General features: G+C 47.5%; 1 protein-coding gene across 1 annotated transcript; it reads right to left on the bottom strand.

The window, feature by feature from the left end:
• Window positions 1-385: 385 nt before the first annotated feature.
• LOC126563711 (intermembrane lipid transfer protein Vps13D) lies at window positions 386-19615 on the bottom strand. Its single transcript, XM_050220354.1, has 11 exons — window positions 19435-19615; window positions 15933-16669; window positions 13444-15854; window positions 13219-13361; window positions 12184-12324; window positions 9005-12099; window positions 8463-8889; window positions 7349-8244; window positions 6411-6578; window positions 757-6330; window positions 386-466 (listed from the first exon to the last, which is right to left on the bottom strand). The coding sequence occupies exons 1-11, from the start codon at window positions 19529-19531 to the stop codon at window positions 398-400; spliced, it is 13758 nt and encodes a 4585-aa protein (XP_050076311.1). The 5' UTR covers window positions 19532-19615; the 3' UTR covers window positions 386-397.
• Window positions 19616-20391: the final 776 nt, after the last annotated feature.

Below are 20391 nucleotides of genomic sequence, written 5' to 3'. Positions count from 1 at the left end.
AAACCAAAATAAACTAACCTATTAGCAGAACATACACACACAGGCGCGTCAATTCAATGGTATACAAAGAAAACAGTCCCATTTTCACTGTGTGGTAGACAATTTCACTTGTCCTCTAATAACACAATTCAACAAAACCGAAGATAATGAAAGCTTATAACAAACTACCAACAGGAAACGGAAAATTAAAATTTACCCAACTTTTGGTAGAGTATTTCGATAACACAGAGCTGCTTGATAATAGCAGGAAAGGAAAGGGCACGTACATAGGTGTGTGGTGGGCATTAGGCAAAGGTAAAGTGTAAAAGGTGTTTTTTGTTTTTGATTATGAATTGCTTTGGCGAATCTCAGATGAAAACAGAGGCGTCGGCTGGCTACAGCAAGAGCGGCAGCGCCACTATTCGATCACAGTGTTGATGTTTAGCGTTTGTTCTCGCTCGTCGTAGATACACTTTGCAAAATTTACCTAAAACGAAAAATACGAACAACGTTACAAATATAAACAAATGATATGGCGTGTGTGTGCAATTTATTTTTTGGGACTTGTCCCGAAACTTATTGACCGTTTCCCCATATAATTTTAAATTGATCCTGCAGCTGGGTCCAGTTATCAAAATCGCACTGAAATTAATTGACTTTGAACGGAGCAACAGATCGGGAAACACTTGGAAAACCGTCAATAAGCAGCGACATGGATTCAAAAGTAGATGAAAAAGTATTTTTGTATAAAATAGTAATATCCCATGGTACACTTACATGGTAACAAATCTTTTTCGCAATCTCCTCATTCTGGCAGCGAACACGTGGCCTTTTCACCATTTCCGGTGCGCTCGGCGTAAGCGATGATTTCGATGGAAGCGATAGACAGAACTCGATGTACGTCACGACCGGTTTCTTGCCACCACCACCACTCGAACGGCCCCCCGAGCCTTGCGAGCCCGCCAGATGCTGATCCTGCGGCTGTACCGTAAGCGGTTGGCACGAGATAATTTCACTCATCGGATAGTTAAACACGATCATCGTCGTTTCGTCGTTCTTCGAAAAGCCCCACATATTTTCGGCCGACACAAGGAGCCGCATCTTCGAATCCTTCGTATCGAGCAGACACGGTTCGTACGCCATAAATTGTTCCGAAAAGTTGCGCTTGTTGATCAAGAACAGGTACTGTTGGCCAGTACTTTGCAGGTACGAGTACGGTGGTAACAATCCACCCGGTGCACCAGTAACAGTACGTGGTGGTCGCTTCCGCTCGGGTAAGATACGGTTCGAACCTTTGCTTTGTTCGCGTACCGCATTGGCCGTTTCGGACGCAAGATCCAGCACACCGATCACGGGCTTTGTTACCGTACCGACCAAACCCTTGCCTAGACCCGTAATAAAACCGGAAAGACCGTCGGTAGCTGTACCTTGGTAGGTGTGTTTTACGATGCTCGTTACACCGCCCAACAGTCCAAAGGTGAATCCGCGAAAACCGGCTACCAGATGATCGCCGGTCGTTCCACTACCACTACCACCCGATACGTCCAGTATGCGTTGGCGCGTTTCTACATGCTCATCGTCAAACACAACCTTACCGAGCCCGTCGGAGATCGTTTCGGTTAGTTTGGCGGTTGAGTTCGAGATACCGTGCGTGACGTTCTTCACCAGCGATGAGATGGAACCTTCCAACAGCAAACCACTGAAGCCTTCTGACAGATCGTTAGCAAACCCAAGCGGATTGCCAAGAAAGTCTACGCTACCCAAAATGGAGGCGGCCTGCCACTTGAGTTCCTGCTTGTAGTGCGCCTTAATAGCGCTGAGGTACGCGTCCAACGTTTCAAAATGGTACTTGTGCGCAAACTGTTCAAAATTAATGACCGCATCCTCAAACTTGATGAACGTGAAGCCCAGATTGCGCTTAATCTCGGCAAACTCCGCCGTAAGCTTGCTAGCCGTTACAAAGCTAAGCCGTATCTGGGCCGGAATGATGCGCAAATCACCAAAGTAGTACCGCTTCACATTGTTGTCCAATACTTTGTACACAATTTTCTGCGCCTCGTAATCCGTTTCGTCCGGCAGCGTCGTCGGATCGACGGTCGTTTTGGCGAACCCGAAAAACTTTACCAACCGCAGGAAAAGCCGTTCCTCCAGATAAACCACCACCGGCCGTATGCTAACGATAAAGTGTTCGAAAATGATCGCATTTGTGTTTGGCGACGGTAGCTGCTTCACGTTCAGCTGCAACGAGGAGCTTCCAGCGGACGATCCTGACTGCTGCTCTTGCGAACTCCCACCGATCGTGTACAGCATGATCGGGCAGGACGTTTCAAACAGCTGATTGTCGATCTGCATATCACCCACGGAAAAGTCGAGCGAATTTATGGCCGGCGTACGGATACACTCCATGTGAATGTTTTCGAGCGTTACATACGCCAATTCTTCGCACGGTTGGTTCGATATAAGCGAAAGTCCGATGCCTTTACGTAGTTTCAGCTGCACGTGGTACTCCTGCACGTTCTTCCCAGGTTGGTCGGATGATACACTGCGGCCGCCATTAAATATGTGCGACACGTGCTTCCAGCTTGAATCCAGCGTAAGTTCACCCCGACCACTGGTCTTTACATCCCGGATCTGGATGGATTTAATTGGTCCGTCCATACGGTACGAAACGGACAGACAGCCGGATCCGGGTCGTAGTTTTTGCCGTTCGATTGCTTGCTCGTACGGTACACCGCACTGGGTAAGTACCTTCGTGTCGGACACACACATCCCGAGTACCGCTTCGGAACCGGCCCGTAGCCCAAAAAAGCCTCCACGTGCCTGTACGCACATGTTTGAATGTTCGCACATCAGTCGACCGTCTTCGGTGAAGTGCCAGGTTTGGGTCGAACGTCTCTGCCGGTTAGCTGGTCGTACTACGAGCCCAATGCACTGCATGGGTTGTGGTGGTTTCTCCAAATCTAGCACGTAGCGTGGCCGCTTACGGCCCGGTTCCGTTGGCGGGGATGTTCCTTCATGTTCGAGCTGCTTTTCGTTGTTCATGCGCCACAGCTGAGACCGATCGCCGGCCTGTTTGCGTACCAGCACCACCCGCCCCTCGATCACTCCGAGAACAAGCTGTTGCGAGCGCACCTCAAATCGATCGTTCTCCTCCTCCCCGATCCCGCCGCCAGTCGTCATCTCAAACGTTTGGCTGAACGCGATGTAGATAAAGTTTTCGTACATCAGCCGGAACGGTTCGAATCCATCTAGCCGACAGTTGGAATAATCGCCACCGGGTGCTTCCAGCTGGAGGTAGGGCGCACCGGTCGGTTCATCCAGGACGTACGCGATCGAACATTGGGGACGTACGATCGTTTTAAATGTAGCTTTCATATCCGCCTGCGAGAAGGTAATCGGTACGTGCGAATAGTTGTCCAACCGGATCGGAGGCGGTAACGCTTGCGCATCGCTAAAGATCATGAAGTACGTCGCACCGTGTAGAATCGTTTCGAGACGCAAAAAATGCATCGCCCCGTTCATGTTGCGGATGTTGATATACAGACTTAGTCCAGTGCTGGTGATCGGTACGCCGCCCGACCAAAGACATTCGGCCACCTCAGGCAATCGGACGCAAAGTTCGTGCTCACGCTCTAAACGCGGCCAATGGAACGGAATGTGACAACCCGGTACAGCTTCAATGTATGCCGGAGACGACGACGAAGTCCTTGCTGTTGGATCGTACACAGTCGTACTATCAACGAGACATTTCTGCAACACCTGGAGTGTGTAACTGCTTCGATTGTACAGCTGATAGCGAGGCGAAAATGTCACAATCGAAGTTTGACCATATTTTCCTCTCGCTCGCCGAACCTCAATACCGATAATAAACGTTTCCGATGGTCCACGCAGCTGACGATGTTGTGTGCCCTGCTCTAGCTTGAATGGTTGGCACCAGTTTGGACTGTTACCAAAACGTCGTCCCAACCGCATCGTCACACTGCCCGAACAGCCCGGATCACTGAACGCAAACATAAACGGTGTAATCATGCGCGCTTCTTCATTTTCACCAAACTGTCCCGAACACTCCGTGTCTAAATCGTCCTGACGGAACACGAGCGGTAAACCGGTCCGGTTCACCAACCAGTACGGTGCAGCGATCGATATCTGCACACCGCGCCCCCGTACCACAACGATCGTCGCGGACAGCTTCAACATACGGCCGCCCATATCGAACAGCCGCACGTCAAGTGTCGTTGAACCGTACGTACCGGCCGGTATCGTTATCTGTCCCGCGTTCGGATAACTGTCAAGCGTTAGCGACAGTCCAATCTGCTGCTCAATGTCCACTTCGGTTATGCGTGCGGTTTCCGAGGATGAAATTCGTCCCTGACTACCAGACGGTAATCGATACAGCAAATCACACGGCAATAGATTGTGAATGCGCATCGGTGGGAAGATTGTAATTACATGGCCAGGCAGATGGATCACATCCTTGCTCGGGTACGGTTCCTTCCTTATAGCTAGCAGCATTTTGCACGTTTTATCACGCGGTCCACGACAGCTACGAAGTTCCTGATAAATTTCGCCTGGTTCAATCGCATCCGTCCACTGGATGCCACGGTCCGTAAACTGAAATCCACCATGTGCGACCGATTTCGGAATGTCAAAGCGCTGCAAAAGTGTCCACCCATCGCTCGAACTGCTTGCCTGCGAGCCTGGGACGGGTGAGGGTGCTAACGGTGTTAACGAACTCATCGCATCCTCAAGTACTGGTCCAACCAACGGCCGGAAATACAGTACCGCGTGTACGTGTGTCAACGGTACATTTAAAAGTTCGTTTGAATGCAGTATCGCCGTTTTCGTTTCGGGCCAGTTGCGTATGTTCAGATGCCCGAACAGATGTTCCATTTTTACCAAAACTGGCTGTTCCAGCTTGTTTATGAGCTTCAAAGCAGATCGCACGGTAATCAGTTTCTGCGCCGAACCTTCCATCGTCACACCGAACACGAGACGCGCACGTGGTGTTTGTGAATAGTCCGCCGTACTGCACAAATCGGGACGTGCATGCCGGAAGTACGTACCGACCCGATCGACCGACACCGGACCCACCTCCTGCCATCCATCCACCCGTACCGCTATCTGATGCAGATTCATCTTGTGACTGTCGCGATGGCGCGCTTTGTTACGCGTACCGTACGAAAACGTTGCAACACCGCCCGGTTCGACCAATGTCCAGCTCGCTTCCGCTGGCACGTTCGGCAGCGAACCGACGATACCACCCCGACCGCGTGTAGATGATGTCAGCTCGGAAGAAATGAGCGTCGTGTACCACAACCGTACGCCTGTATCGTTTTTAATAGCGAAAGGAATGAACGGAGCACGCTGACGATAGTTGGCGATGGCAGTCGTAGTTAGCGGTGATCCACCATTTCCCATTTTCCCATTTGTTCCATCCGATTCGACATAATAATCCTGCATCCAGTTATCCTTCACCAGCGCGAAAAGTTCAATCAGCGTGCTCGTTATATTTAACCGCAGCGTATCATTACTTTCCACGCGCATATTTAACCGATTGCCCGCTTCCGTATCGATCGCCAAACTGTAGCCCCATTTTGCTTCGAGCTTCCACGATTCTATCATCGGTTCCCAGCCGCTCAGCACCCGATTGTAATAATCCACCGCAAACACACCGGCCATACGACCTGCATTATAGCCGGAAAAAGTAACAGCAAGTACATCCACTCCAACCGGCACATTCGGATCGGAAGTTGGTGGGTCCGGCACTACATGGGAACCGTGTAACTGTCCAAGTTCTTGCCGGAGATCTAGCTTACTTAGCGATAGCTCCACCAACGGTACATCCGCATCGCGACAATCGTCAATAACGCAGATAGAAATGCAGGGTGACTTCAGCTCAATGGCACTGATGTTTAGTGCACCACCCCCACCACCGGAAGCTCCCGATGGCTTTTCCGCACTTCCCACACTGCTGCTATGCATTAGACCACGTTCATCATGTCTGCGAGGTTCTTTGTTCTGCGTCAACCACAGTGCCGCTTCGTCGAGCTGATGACTGCAACGTTCTAATGCAACTAAACAATCCTCGCGTCGGAATCCGAGGTGGACCAACTTTTCTACCGCTTTCGAATTGATGGACATTGTACCGATAGCAACAGCAGCAGAATCCACACTTCCAACACGTTTCCAACTACTGTCGCTGGTTCTACGATCATGTATTTGTTGCTCTTCCTGCTGTTGCTTATGATCGCGAGCATTTTTCGTCTGCTTTGGCAACGATTCCAACATTTGGCGGAACATGCGCACATCGTGATAGGACAGCCGAATGCACAGCTGTTTCTGCATTTGAATCTGTAATTTTATGAGGATATAAAGGGGGAAAAAATATAATACAACTGTGCGGCGTTACACGATGTACGGTGCAAACATACCTCCAATACGCCCTTCTTCACGTCCATGTTGATCGTAACCGGGTCGATTATGGACAGTGCGGTTCGTTCTTCGGCGCCCAATATGCAGGAGAACACTTCCAAATTGTTCAGATTGATGGAAAGCGTTTTGTTCACTTCGAACGGACGGTACGATACAACGGTTGTGCTCTGGAGATTTGATATGTATGTATTATTTTGTATTTGCCTTAATACTTAACGAAAATCTCTTAAATGCTGAGTTTCAATCATGTCCTAATCCTATCCTAACTAACTAGAATCGAGGCTGGGGAGGGAAGGAAAAAAGAAGAAAAATAAACGAGAACTGAAGGAGGGTAACGAGAGGTGGTAGTCAACAAGATAGCACGGGGAATTAAAGGTTCGGATCGCACGCAGAAGTGGATCCGTAAAACACATGAGGTTAGAGGAAGTAGATCTATTCGGAATAAATCCGTGTTGGTGCAAAGTTTAGGAGTTTACCATGGACCAAAGTACCTTGGATATAACACTCAGAAGTGTAATACCGCAGTAATTACTAACACACGAGGAACTGCCTTTCTTCTTGATCGGGACTATTTTGAAGAGAGAGAGACAGGGATACCGTGCGGACATGGCGAGAAAGAGTTCTTCAAAGATCTTAACGAATTTACCACTGTTGCCACGTCTATAAACATTACAAAGTTTATGAATGTAGCATCATCAGTGGTACCGTGCGGTGAAGGGGATTTATTAGAATTTGTTCATTAGATTTTATAGAAGGTGCTCAAAAATTGGAGGAAATATGCTGTAAAAAGAGGGAACAGACGTCGGCCCCGCACAATAAGAGCCTAATAAGAATAAGGACAGTAGGCCCCGCACAATAAGAATAAGGACATGACGGTAGGGAAGGAAGAGGAAATCATGATTCTACTTTTCAATATTTTAAAAAAATTAGATCTCACCTTCAATATGACAGCATTCGTGTCGTACTGATCCGTTTTCTCCACAAATACCAGCTCCGAGTCGGTGATGTTAAGCTTCAGTTCCATTCGATTGTCTTCCACCGGTGTCGGTACTCTTTGGACGGCATTGCGCAGTCCTGCATCGATTGTTCGATCGTACGATCCCCATTGCATCATCCCACCACCGCTGTCGATTCCGTCTGCCAACAGTGGTAACGGTGGCGGTGGATCTTCCTGTTGCAGTATGAAATCACGCGCATTCTCCAACCAATCCAAAATCGCCATCAGACGCATATTGTTCAGCAGGATGGTAAATTTGGTCAGATCCTTACGCCGGCGGCTGTGTATTTCTGCCTGCACTAGTTCCGTGCCTGGTTCACCACGTATTGGTTGTAGAATGTTCGGGAACACGTTCAACACTTCGCTGCTTCCGGCAGGCTGGCGGGGTAGACCGGGACTTGCTTTTATCGGACATTCGCACTCTTCAGGCAAAAATCTCGTATCGATCAATTGGATTTCTTGTGAAACCAGGTCAATGTCTTGCGCTCCATCGCTAAAACAATCTACCAACAGCTTCGATTTGATGAAATTTACACAAGCCAATGGTTTGGTACCATAGCAGCAATCATCATCATCGATCGTTTGTACCAAACGCACGGATACATCGAGCAGCTCGAGATGGATGGAAAGATTCTTCCAGACCTCTTCCTGCATATCCGCTACATCGACCGCATTGAGGCTGAGCGTGCTGTTGGGAATGGAGAAGGCACGCAGATACAGCTCATCGATCGATTCACCAAGATTGTGCGAAAGAAAGCCTCGTATTAAACGGTACTGCTGCAGATCGAGGAGTGCATCCAGCTTGGACAGCCTACCATGGACACTTATATCGGGTACTGAGAATGAAAATGATATGTAAAATAACATTAGTCTATTTTGGTGGATGATTTTTTTATTCAGATATTGAAAGAAGGACCCAACGATTCCAATATAGAGGTGTAGTGTTGAAAAAAAAAACCCCTTAACAGTGTTTATAGAGGCATTTTTGTCAATGTGAACCCCGTGTGCAGACAATGATTATGATTTGCAAGGCATCTATAACCGGCGTACTTACCGAAATGGCTGTTCAGGGAATCAAGATTCCTTTCCACCTCAAGCTTAAGATGACACTTCTCCTTCAGCAAGCTAGGACCCTTTTTCACCAGCCGGTATCCCTTCATATCGATCCCACCGACAGTTGTCGTAGCTGACGGTATCGTCATGAAACGTTCCTCCGCTTGTGGTTCCATGCGTGCTGCAAAAATGTCCGTATGGAGCAGATTTACGTGCATCACATCCAGTACTTCGCGCTCTCCAGCACTTAGGCGAAACTCATTCGTTAACGTAAATTCGCCCAAATCGGCCACAATGACTTGATCACTGTTGTAGCTCATCGGCAGCAGAATGATCGGTGCTCCTGCATTGATCGAAAGACCGAGCTGTGTCGGACGTTGATTGTGGTAGGCACGAACGTCTGATGGTTTGATCTTTCGCATCATAGGCTGGAACGAGATCAAGGAAAAGGGATTGTTATTATTATTATTATTATTATTATTATTATTATTATTCAATTTATTGTACAATGTATAATTGTACACAAGCGGGATACAGACTTACCGTTTGCAGATGGGAAAACTCCTTGAAAAATAGCTGTATCTCCGCGATAAACCGCTTCGTGTGAATGTATCGTACCGATGCCATTGTAATCGTAAGCTGTGCATCTTTTTGCAAGCCTCTAAGCGTTCCCTTTGCTGCATCGCGTACGTACATAAAGCTAAGTGCTTCGCTACCGGTTGTCATAAATTTTTCCCTGTATAACGTCCCGTACGGGGTGAGATCGCTTAGCGTTATCGAACCAAGGCTACCCCCGACCTGCTTCGCTTGTCCGCGTTTCGAAATCGTTAGTTGTGCGTTGGAAACGTTTGCTTTGGCAATTTCACTGGTAGGTTTTGCTAGTACCAAACTTAACGATCGTACCGATATTTCAAGTTTCGACTGACCGGAAACCGTTTTCCTGACAGGTTCGTTGAGAACGTTTTCAGCTGCACCTTCTGTACCGTCCTGACACCGAACACCATCACCTAGTGATTCGGAGTGTTGGGACGGTTGGGGTGACTTTTCCGACCCAGATGTTCCATCACTGTCGTCCGATAGAAGACCGAAAAAATCTAAAAGCACGAACCAACTTTCAACTGATACGATCAGATCGAGACTGTTAAAATCGATCAAGCTGGACTGTTCCAGGGAACCGAACTGGGTGGCAAACGTTGGACAGGCCGGATCTACCAGCACGGAGCTGTAGATGACTAGATTTTCCTCCGGTTGCAAGCGTGATCCACCCGGTGGCCGATGTACAGACGGTGAAGGTGGGGGTGTATCGGGGCAGAGTGATTTGTTGGTGGCGAGAAAAGAAAATCCCATCCTATCTTCCAGATTGGTTGGCAACGAGTTGGGTAAACCATCTCCCATACCGAACAGCAGCCCAACGGGATTCGGACAGGAATGGGAGGCGAACGAGCACGCATTGAGCCGTTCCGTGTGCGAATCCCGTTCTGCCGACGTCACTACCATGTACCGATTTTTTGCCGTATCTGACTGCAACAGATCTTCCATCAGCAAGGATCTAAGCGAAATCTTAACGTGCGTTTCATACTGGTTGCGCTTGTCGAAATCGACACAGAAATCTCGAAACGAGATCTGTACCAATGCTTCGCTACGATTGCCATTTAGCTGGATGATAAATGCTGGCAGCTCAAAGTGTACCCGAATGCCGATGGCAGCGGACGATCCACCGGCCGCCGATGAACGCTGATCGACGTCCAAGCTCGATTGGTAGAACAAACCTTGCCGGGCTTTCGAAGGCATTGGGAAGGTATGGAAGGAAAGTGATTCTTCCGCTATTTCTGTGACTTTTTCGAGCGTTGTCGGTACCTCACTCGGTGGACGTACCAGATCTTTCGGTATTTTGAACAGATTGTCGATTGTTTCTAGCAGTTGTTCGTACTGCTGACGTTTGAGCGAAAGCCGTAGCGGCTTCACCACGCAACCAACAATACGAAATCCATCACCATCCTCATCGGTCCCGATCTGCTGCTGCTCACAGGCGTGCGCACGACAAATCTCCAAACTAAAGATTGTATCGTGTATGATGGGGATGGCGTTTTCCTTGCACGAATAAAACTCTTCCGCTCGGGGCAGGCCGGCAAACCGGAACCCTTTTCGATTGGTCGTATCGAGCGAGTATAGATTGATGTTTCGAAAATCGATCTTATAGCGATCGAGATTCGATGATCTCCCGACACCAACACCACCACCAGCAGTACCGATGATGCCCGCATCACCCGCTATGCTATCGATAAATTCCGTCGAATCTTCCTTGGCAAAGCGTATTCTACTGCTAGCGGTATTGTTTGGGTTTCCCTCCATTTCGCCATCCATCGTTGGTTCGTAAATGCCGTCCAGATCGCTTAGATTACAATCGACTGAGGTACGATCGGCTCCGCTGAACAGTAATCCTCCACCCAGCTCTTCATGTCCGGCAGTGCTGGGCGGAGGACTTGCCGAGAGATTCACCACGATACGCTCCCGGGAGGAGAAGGAAGCCGATCCTTCATCCCCGCTGGACGCCAGATCCGTGTTGCTGATGGTTATTCGTCCGAGGTGTGCTACGAGTACCTGAGGACTGCTGCTGCTTCGTGGAAGAATCAGGACCGGTGTATCGAGTGTAATGTCCAGCTTGAGAGTATAGTCCGAGTTTAGCAGTACGTCCTGCGTTCTCGATAGTGACACGGTTCGCTGCCGGCGTACACGTCTGGGTGAAGCGTAAATACTTTCCGGTCGACTGCCTGATGGATCCGATCGTGACTGTACCAACCCAAGCGCCATGTCGGTCGCTTTCTCACGGATGGAGCGGGCCAAATTCTTTAGGTAGTGTTTAAACTCGGTAGCGCACCAGCTAAGCTCTTGCATGAAGCGGGCACAGTGAATGAACCACACGGACGCCATCTTGACGCGGATGTCGATGCATGCGTGCAGATCTTTCGAAACGCAGAACGATAGTGCCTGCCGCTCCTCGTGCATTCCTCCGTCGTCGGTGGCGTTTGTTGTGTGGTGGTGATCAGTACGCTTTGGTCCCATTCCGGTGCCATACACCTCCTGCGCAAGCGACGCCATTAAATCCGGTCCAGCCGAATCGTAGGTATCGAAGCGCGTCGGTGGCACAGTTGAGCTGGCCGCCTCCGTCAGTGGGTCTTTACCGACGGAAAGTATGCGCTGATGGTTTACACCTTCCGGTGTTAGATCCAGTACTTGCAAACCGCCCAAAGATCCTTCCACGGTGATGTCACTGCCCAGTGTGGCATGAATCTTTGCCTCGGACATTGTAAATGTGCCCACCTTTCGGCCAACTAAATAATTGTCACGTATTAGCGCACGCAGCACAAGCACGTTCAGACGATGAAAATCAAACGTGATTTCGAGACGCACCGGATTGGCAGGAGGAGAATCGCTTGACGTCGAAATCGATGGTCGGCGGGTTGTGTCGGTAGCGGAACCTTGTGCCGTAAGATCGGATGTCTGATTTGGAAGCATTTTTGTCGCCTCATCAACTCCATTCCACATTCCGCTGGCACTCTGATCAGGTGGCGCTGGCACGGGTACCGGTATAACACGTTTGATGAAGCCCAGCAACTCTACGATCGTTTCTTGATTTGCTAAGAAGAATAGGAAAAATGTACATACAACTATTAGCTCCACATCATTGTACCGCGGGTTCATTACAGCATGCGATCGCTTACCAATAATGTCCAGATTGTTGAACTGAATGTTGGCCACCTGGAGCTTATCTTCCGGTCGTTCAGCAGTCACGAAAACAATCTCCACCGTGATCAGCGCATCTAGATCCCCCAGTGAGGCCGCATTCCATGTGGGAGAAGTTGCTGTTTTGTTTTACAATGTTTGCACACATACAAGAACACGCACACACACACACAAATCAAACAAAAGAAAACAACATAACAGCATGTAACGAAAACCGCAATAACAAACCAAAATAATGGCCAGTAACCACCAGCAAACACACGAAAATTGGGAGTTTTTTTGTCCGGGTTGGTCCAATAATGAAACACATGAGAAGAAAGGAAGAGAAAAAAATGAAGAAGAAAAGAAAATAATGTAATTTATGCGTGCATGCATTATTAAACGAGAGAGAAAAAAGCGAACTAATGGGCTTCTAATGAGAAATGTTTAAATCTTTTAAATCGCTTGTAAACGAATGCAACTTTCACTCATTGTTAACTCAATTTCATGACTCTTTTTACCGATTTTTTTGAACGCGTCTACAAATAAACATTTGACCGTTTTTAACAACCAGTGAATTTTGTGTGTGCCGTGTATGAAAACCATGAGTTCAGAAAATTCCAGTAAACTGAAATGAAAGTTTCAAATGAGTAAAACTTGCTATTGTTTACAAGCACTTTTAGATTTTCAGCCTAAGAGGGTAGTACAGTTTGCAAGAAAACACCAAAAAATGCTGTCTAAAACAGTGTTTGAATTTTCGTTCCAAACAATTTTCTAAATTTCATGAGATTATCTTACGATTCTTCGCTTTTTTCTTAGGAGCGCCAAATCATACTACCTCCCTTAAAAGTTTTCTTCTAAGCTGTTTTCATTAACCGTGAACGGATGTCAATGTCCACACGGGATAGATTGTGTAGTGAAATGGTTAAGATAAGGCTATCAATTATTTACAATGACTAAATTATCCTTCTGTAACGATCGTTCTACTAAAATAAGTCTAAAATAAGAAAAAAATACACAACTCTCTATTTTACCTCGCTGTAAGTTGTTTAACGCTTTCGATATCGTCAACGGGCTTGTTGGCCGACGATATTCCATGTGCGGATCTGGTGGTGATGCTGGTGAGCAGGGTGAGCATGGTTCACTTTGCCGCAAACTTCCTGATAAACTGTCCATGCTATAATAAGAAGAAAAAAGACACTTAGTTCAAATGGCTTCCTCCCTGCTATAAGCTTAATCGGGTAAGTCATGATGCTTACCCTACGTGTCGGTGACTAGCAATCAGTAGTTCAAAATCCTGCCCAAAAGATTGCATCGCATCGACCAGTAACAGACCGTGAACGGATAGCATAAGACTGACGTCTTCCGGCCGCTGGTTGTAACCGGCTTTTACGCCCGAAACCTGCAGTTCCGCCACACTACGACCACGCGACTGTACCTCCAGCGACATTTGATCGATGGTAAACTGAAACACGACTATGTTGGTGACCGATTCTTTGTCTAGCGAACTTGCCCGGCTTGCCTCTTCCTCATCGTTTGCGGTGCCGAGCGGCAATGTGTTGGTGGTTTGTTTTGAGCCAGCCGTCGTCGTTCCCAAGTTCCGATCTACCTCATCCGGTTGCACTGGTGGCGATTGATTCCATGCGCCCTGATTAAATTGACCAGCTTTGCTTAACTTGTTCACCAGTGTCAGTATGGAGGATACTTTGTACTCGTTGATGTGTGCGTTCAATTTGGGAAGTGTGCCCAAAAGCGTTAAACTAGGATACTGTGGATCACTCGTATAGACGACGCGTCGTTCCACCTGCAGCACGATACTAAACCGATCGAGAACGTGCAGGTTCGAGGTGGTTTTTAAACTAGCCGCTGTCCAGCGTTCTTTGGCGTGACATACCAACACCTGCAAATCTGTCAGCTGAAGATAATACCGGTCGTACAGACGCTGATAGAGTTGATACTCGTCCAGTGCCTCTCCGATCGCGGCTGCCGTAACAATACCAGCACCGGCCGTCGCACGATCGCCCGTGCTCAGTTCCGGTGCCTCAGAAAACGCACTCACCAAGGTGGGTGAATTCGTAGTGCTCGCTTCCGACCCGGGTGGCGTGGAGCATGGTGTCATAAATGCGTCGTCTTCATCGTTCTCCGTCTGTATGTCGGGGGATATATCACGCTGCCCAGCAAAAAAGCCTCCAGTGCTTGACTTCGATGCTGCCGATGCTCTAGCAGTTGCTGCTACTGCTGTTGCATCCGTATTATTCACATTGCTCGAACTAAATCCATTCTCCCCATTCGTTAGCTGTAGGCGACCAAAATCAACCACCACAATGGTGCTGTTGATACGATCACTAAAATTTTCTACAAAAATAATTTGTGGTGCCGATATGTCGAAATCCAGCGTCCACGTTTTGCGTTCACTTAGATGACCCTCGATAATGTAGTTCCAATTTTTCATTAGCTCCTGTTTAGTTTTGTTCTTCATGTCCTCAAGCCTTCGGCGAGCATCGTACTGCTGGTGTGGTTTGGCCAGAAAATCTACCAACCATCGTACGGCATCCATGTTGTACACGATGTCAAGGGATTCCGATTTCACCATTAACCGATAGTCGGTGTCGTACGAAAGAGGTTTCCGTTCGTACTGAAGCTGAAAGATGGGTTCGCTCGCTCCTGTATCGACCGGTGGGAGAGATGTCGTGCTGAGCCGCCCTGACGACGATCTCCCACTGAGCGGTGTCGTCGTACTGGTGGGCGTTGGGCCTTTCAAATTTATTTCATCTTTCTGCTGCGGTTTAACCAGATCGGGAAATTGCGAGTTTGGAGTGAGACGATCCTTGATCAGTATAGAACCGAGCGAAAGACCGACGTAATGGGAACCACTGCGTGGTCTTGACTCCACATCCATTTTCAGATCCTGAAATAGGAACTGCAGCTTTGGAGCCATCTCGAGCGAACTGCAAAAATCGAGCGTACCACGCTTAAGGATAAAATTAAACTTCCCAAACACTGCGTCACGTTTGAGCAGTGAGTTAGATTCCACCGAACCGGCCAACGCGTCTAGAATTTCGTCTTCAAAGCTACTGACAGGGCTTAGTTCTCCGTCCCAGTAAACATCCGCACTGCTTCCCATTAATGCTAGCTGTTGGCCGGCCGACTCTTCAGTCGTGCCTGAGATTGCGTCATCTTCACCCGTTCCGGGAGGTGTACGTTGCTGTTCCGATCCCTCCGTATTATTGTTATTGTTATTATTCTTGCTGTACCACCACTGAGGGAAGTAATGTACCAGCATCGATTTGCCCGTCGGTGCTGCAGATGGAGGCGAGCTTTTCTCCAACTTTGGCATTTGCATCATACAGACGTCTCGCAACAGCCGCAACTCATCGAAGGTACGATCACGCTCGATCCGATCCTTAAACTGTTTGTTCGCACTCGACAGTACCTCGTTCGGGTTGGCCACGATGCGCATATATATTCGAATGTACTGTAAATTTTCACTCGCTATCACGTACGGATCCGCACCCAGATGTCGGCAGAGACCGTGACACCTAACGGCGTAACGCCACCATTCGCGAGCACTCTCACCCACTGGCGATGTCGGTCGCTGTAGTTTAAACCTACGAAAGCGTGCAATATCATCCAGCCCGCGGACACACTGCATCATTTGATTGTATTGTATCTGGTGAAAAAAAGGAAAAACGAGAAGCTCATTCGATGAGGTTGCACGCGAGAATTAATTTTACAGTCAATCACTTACATCACTAAGAGCTATCTTAATTTCTTCCCAAATTAGATCACACACTAATCGCGGTCGGCTACGAGTTCTCAGTGGCGTCTCGCTGCGATCTCGCCTTAGCTGGGCCCGCACACTGATCGGACTGATCATGTGTATCGGTTCGTGTTGAGCCTGCGGGTCCCAGTACACGGAAAAGTTGGTCAGCTCGACCAGCTTGAAGGTGACATGCTGCGTGCTCCAGTTTGCCGTTTTGCCCGGTGTCCAGCTTGCGTCACAGCTCTGTGCCGATAGTGAATCAATCTTAATACCGCAGGCAAAGTGTTGATTCGGAATGGTAAGCCGATCCTCGTACCGCACGTGGATGCCGTTTACAGTGAGCTGCAAATTTTCGATAATGTTTGTCACGAGCGAGGTGCCATAGTTGAGCCATCCGGTGTAAGACGACGCATAATAGCTGCCCTCGGTGACGGGTGTTTCACGTTGGGCGCGCCATTTTGCCTCTAGCCGATCGAGCGAAGCTACCTTTAGGTCGAGTTCGGTCTGTTGTTCCACCTCGGCGTTCCAGTCCTGTTCGAGATCGATCGGACCGCAGGTAACCTGTACATCGTCGATGTACAAGCACCAGGAAGCGGTGCGGAACGCCCGTACCGGTACGGTTAGCTTCACCTTGCCGATCGTACCGCTGACGATCTGTAGCGGTAGGCCAAAGTGTCGCAGCGCATCTTTGCGCAGTGGGAGATTTTCTAGTTCTACCTGACCTGTTGACGAGAAAGATAACAGTGATCAGTCAATTAACGTAAAAATTATCTAAAAACAATTAAACATTATGATAGGATTCGGGATCGAAACGAAAAAATATGTGCGAAGATAAAGTACGATGTGTGATTACAGTTCCATTGTAATTCAGTAATATAATAATAATACAAGATCCAATACGCTGCAATACGCTGTGAGACGATCCAACCGATTCGAATCTTCTCTGTTATGCCTACATTCATCCATATCCTTATATCCGTCGGAATTCATATTCTCTTCCTTATTCGTAAATCGCGGATTATCACCTTCAAATCTCGTATCGACATTCCTGAATTCAATCCCGTATTCGATAAGATCATAGAATTTGATCCGAGTATCGAATAGGAATCGAATTTGGATCGATCCTGCTAGAGATCGAATCCCTGATTTCGATTGTAGTTTCTAGTTAAACTACAATGCCGGTGTCCTCCCAAAGCGGTGGAATGATCGCTTTAAACATGCAACTGTTTAACAATGCCAAAGTGGTTATTCTCTGAAAATGATGTGTCAAAAATTATCTTGAGGGATCATGTGATTCAAGCGAGGTTCAAATCCTTTCAATAGACAATTCGCTGTCGGATTCAGAGCATCTTATCCAGAGTTTAATTCATCAAGTAGCTGGATACTTTGACACCTGGCCTCACTTAGGAGGTACTTAGGTTGAAATTTGTTATTGATTTTTAGTTATTTTTACGAACATTCAATAATGTTGGGTGGCCAAAATCGGGCTAAGGGATTGCCTTAACGACCTGCTGAACTCATAGCGGTCATATAATAGCTTACGAGACTTAATACTTACGAGACAAGGTAGTTGGAAAATCAAACCTCACTACGGACAAACGGTCCGGGTCGGATTAGAGCCCAGATCTTCTTCTTGACATAACGACCTCCAAGGTCACGCCGGCCATCGAATGTCTTACTAGACTTGCCGATACCACGTAGTTGAATTGTCAGTTCTCACTACGGGGGAACGGTCCGGATGGGATTTGAACCCCGGTTCTGTTATTTGAAGACCGGCGACGCTGTTGCCTTCATCACCGGGCGGAACCCAGGTCCTGCCGTGTGAAAACTGATTAAAACTTTAACAGCTTAACATAATTAATAATTATTGTGTAATTTGTCTGCGCCCGCTGAGGACAGTTGAAATGGATATTGGCCGATGTCGACCACTAATTACGGATGAGTATTCCAACAACGCCCTGAGCAAGGAGCAGAAAAGCTAGTATCGGTGAAATAACTACACCTCTTACAACTGCCTGACCAAGGAGTCAATGTGCTGAAAGAGAATGAGGCCTGTGCCAAAATAAACACCCAAGTCTTGTGTGACACACCGCTCAAATTTACTAAGGAAAATAGAAAGTAATCCAATTGATAGTACAAGTAACGACAGGCTAAGGACTATTGCTGAAGTTACAGCTCACGTAACAAATATTAAAAACTCTTATTATTTTACGATTCATCTGCAACTACTTGTGTCTGTATTTAATAACTCTCTCCCGCGAAAACTTTCTATTTTTTCTCTATTTATTACACACCGAAGGCAGTGCAACTGAGTCATCCTCTCAAATTGGATGACTAATGGCGGTTACATCTAGGTTCGAGGGTGTGGTACACAATCGCAGCACTTTCTTAGGCGCTTGAGCGCAGTACACGCAAAGAAAATAGTTAGCTTTTGTTAAACACATCGAAATAATAAAATACGATAAGAGGTATGATAAGCTGGAGCTACATACAGCAAATGAATATGATTAACAAACCACTTGTCATGACATATGGCATTCGTTCATTATGCCGTATCTTATCTTCCCCAAAGGATCGCAATGTTCCGAAGTCGGGAGGGAGTGAGTTTTTTTTCATAAATTGATATTTCATCAGAAAAATAGATAAAAAATATAAGAAAACGCAATGCTCTTGTTAGAACGCATGGAAGTTAACTGCTAATGCTACCCTTAAATGCAACAGGTAGTGCCTCTGTGGTAAAGCAGAACATGACCTCCCGAACACCGAAACGCGTGCCACTGTAGAGCCATCCATTACAACGGTCTGCTTTGGGTACGATCGTACATAGAGCGGCAGGTCAAAGCAGAAGGGGTTTCTTCATTGACTGTGGACTATGGTCAGCAGCAATTACGGAGAACACAATGCGGTCAGTCGCTACATTTATGGAAGGTTGTTACATAACCCTGACCATCAACAAAAACTCATCTACCGGTATTGAGTCGTTTCCAATTCGGTTTGCCGTTTTCATTTTCCTTCGTCCGATGGCGCGAATTTACACACTGTTGCGTTTTGTAGCTCTTCTCTTGCTGGCTCTGTTGTAAAGTGAGCTCTCATACCGTGTTTCCTGCAGAAAACAATGCCGGAACATTACAACACAAAAACGCACACACACGAAGACACGAAGAAAAGGGAAATCTGTGCGTAATCGGCATATGATGTGAATTCATATCCATTGATCTCGTGCGGTTGTACGGTTTCGACGACGACGATGACGGCCGGACACAGATGACCGCCGTATGTTAGTGTTTTGAAGCGTAGCAACGGACAGTTGGTAGCAACCTTTGCCCCACACTAGAGAAATCTTGCGCTAGACGTCGTAGTAGACGCGTCGTAGAAATTGAAACGATGGCATCATCGCCGCCATCTCTACACGGGAATGTGATTAGCTGTGTTCGTTTGCTTCGGGCCTTCGCAGGCCAGCAATGGCAGCAGCAGCATTTGAACTTACCCGATAACAGCGCAATTGTCAGCTGGGCCGTGTTGAGATTTTCCACATATTTCCCGAGGTAGTTGTTCAACACCCAGGCAATTAGTTCCCGCAGCATGGTCGGGCGTTCGGTGCGAGCATTGGTGCTGCACCGCAATTAAGCCAAAAACAACAAAATTTAACTACGCACTGGCGCGCCAAATCACACACACAAGGGATTGCCCTCTAGGGCACAAACGCAACGGCCCTCGCTGGGACACAACACACTCTTCGCTTGGTGCCACCACGTAGTCTCACCACTTTATTTTTCAGCAGCACACTGCGCTTCGTTTGTTTAGCTATAGGGATTTCGTTTGGCAAATTTGCTCACACCGTCGCTGCTTATATAACTTGCATTTGTTGGCTCTTCCGAAAGCATTCATTGAAGCACTATTTCGTCACTGCACCGCATTAGAGGATCATGGTTGCACAAAAAACATGATGAAACTCGGTAAATACACGTTAGCAAAGGTGATCAGAAGCAAAAGCAACAACAATAAATCAATCCGACGCACGGAACTTTGGCTTGAAAAGTGCAAACACCGTTTTATTCTTTCCTCCTACGCGGAATGAAGTGAATACCAACAATGATCACTGCGACGCACTGACACTGACAACTGCTCTGCCAGCTGATTGTGCTAGTGTGCGTGTCATTTGCGCCCAAGCTTCACAGCAGCGAGATGGGAAGCTCACGGTTGCTACAGCCTCTTTCGCGCTGCGTTTCCGACAAAGGAAACAATTTGATCTCGGAATGTACTACGTCTTTATTTATTCAAAAATCTTTTATGCTGCATTATGCTGTTTTTCTGATAAAATGATAGCATAAATTTAAAATGCAATTCATAAAATGGACGAAACAATTGAAAATGTAAATACAAATCGGTAGAATAGCCCCTGATATTTTATTTGTGCAGTGATTTGACATCGCCATCTCCACCA

The sequence above is a fragment of the Anopheles maculipalpis genome, chromosome 3RL (assembly GCF_943734695.1).
Source record: "Anopheles maculipalpis chromosome 3RL, idAnoMacuDA_375_x, whole genome shotgun sequence".
Classification (NCBI taxonomy): Eukaryota; Metazoa; Arthropoda; class Insecta; order Diptera; family Culicidae; genus Anopheles; species Anopheles maculipalpis.
Note: the sequence above shows the minus strand (reverse complement) of the source record. Positions and strands in the feature narration are given on the sequence as shown.

Coding starts and splice junctions, on each gene's coding strand:
- LOC126563711 (XM_050220354.1), bottom strand. CDS start 19,531: ATGCTGCGGGAACTAATTGCCTGGGTGTTGAACAACTACCTCGGGAAA. Junction 15,855..15,932: donor TTAAGATAGCTCTTAGTGAT/GTAAGTGATTGA, acceptor TTTTTTCACCAG/ATACAATACAATCAAATGAT. Junction 6,579..7,348: donor CGAATGCTGTCATATTGAAG/GTGAGATCTAAT, acceptor TCAAATCTCCAG/AGCACAACCGTTGTATCGTA.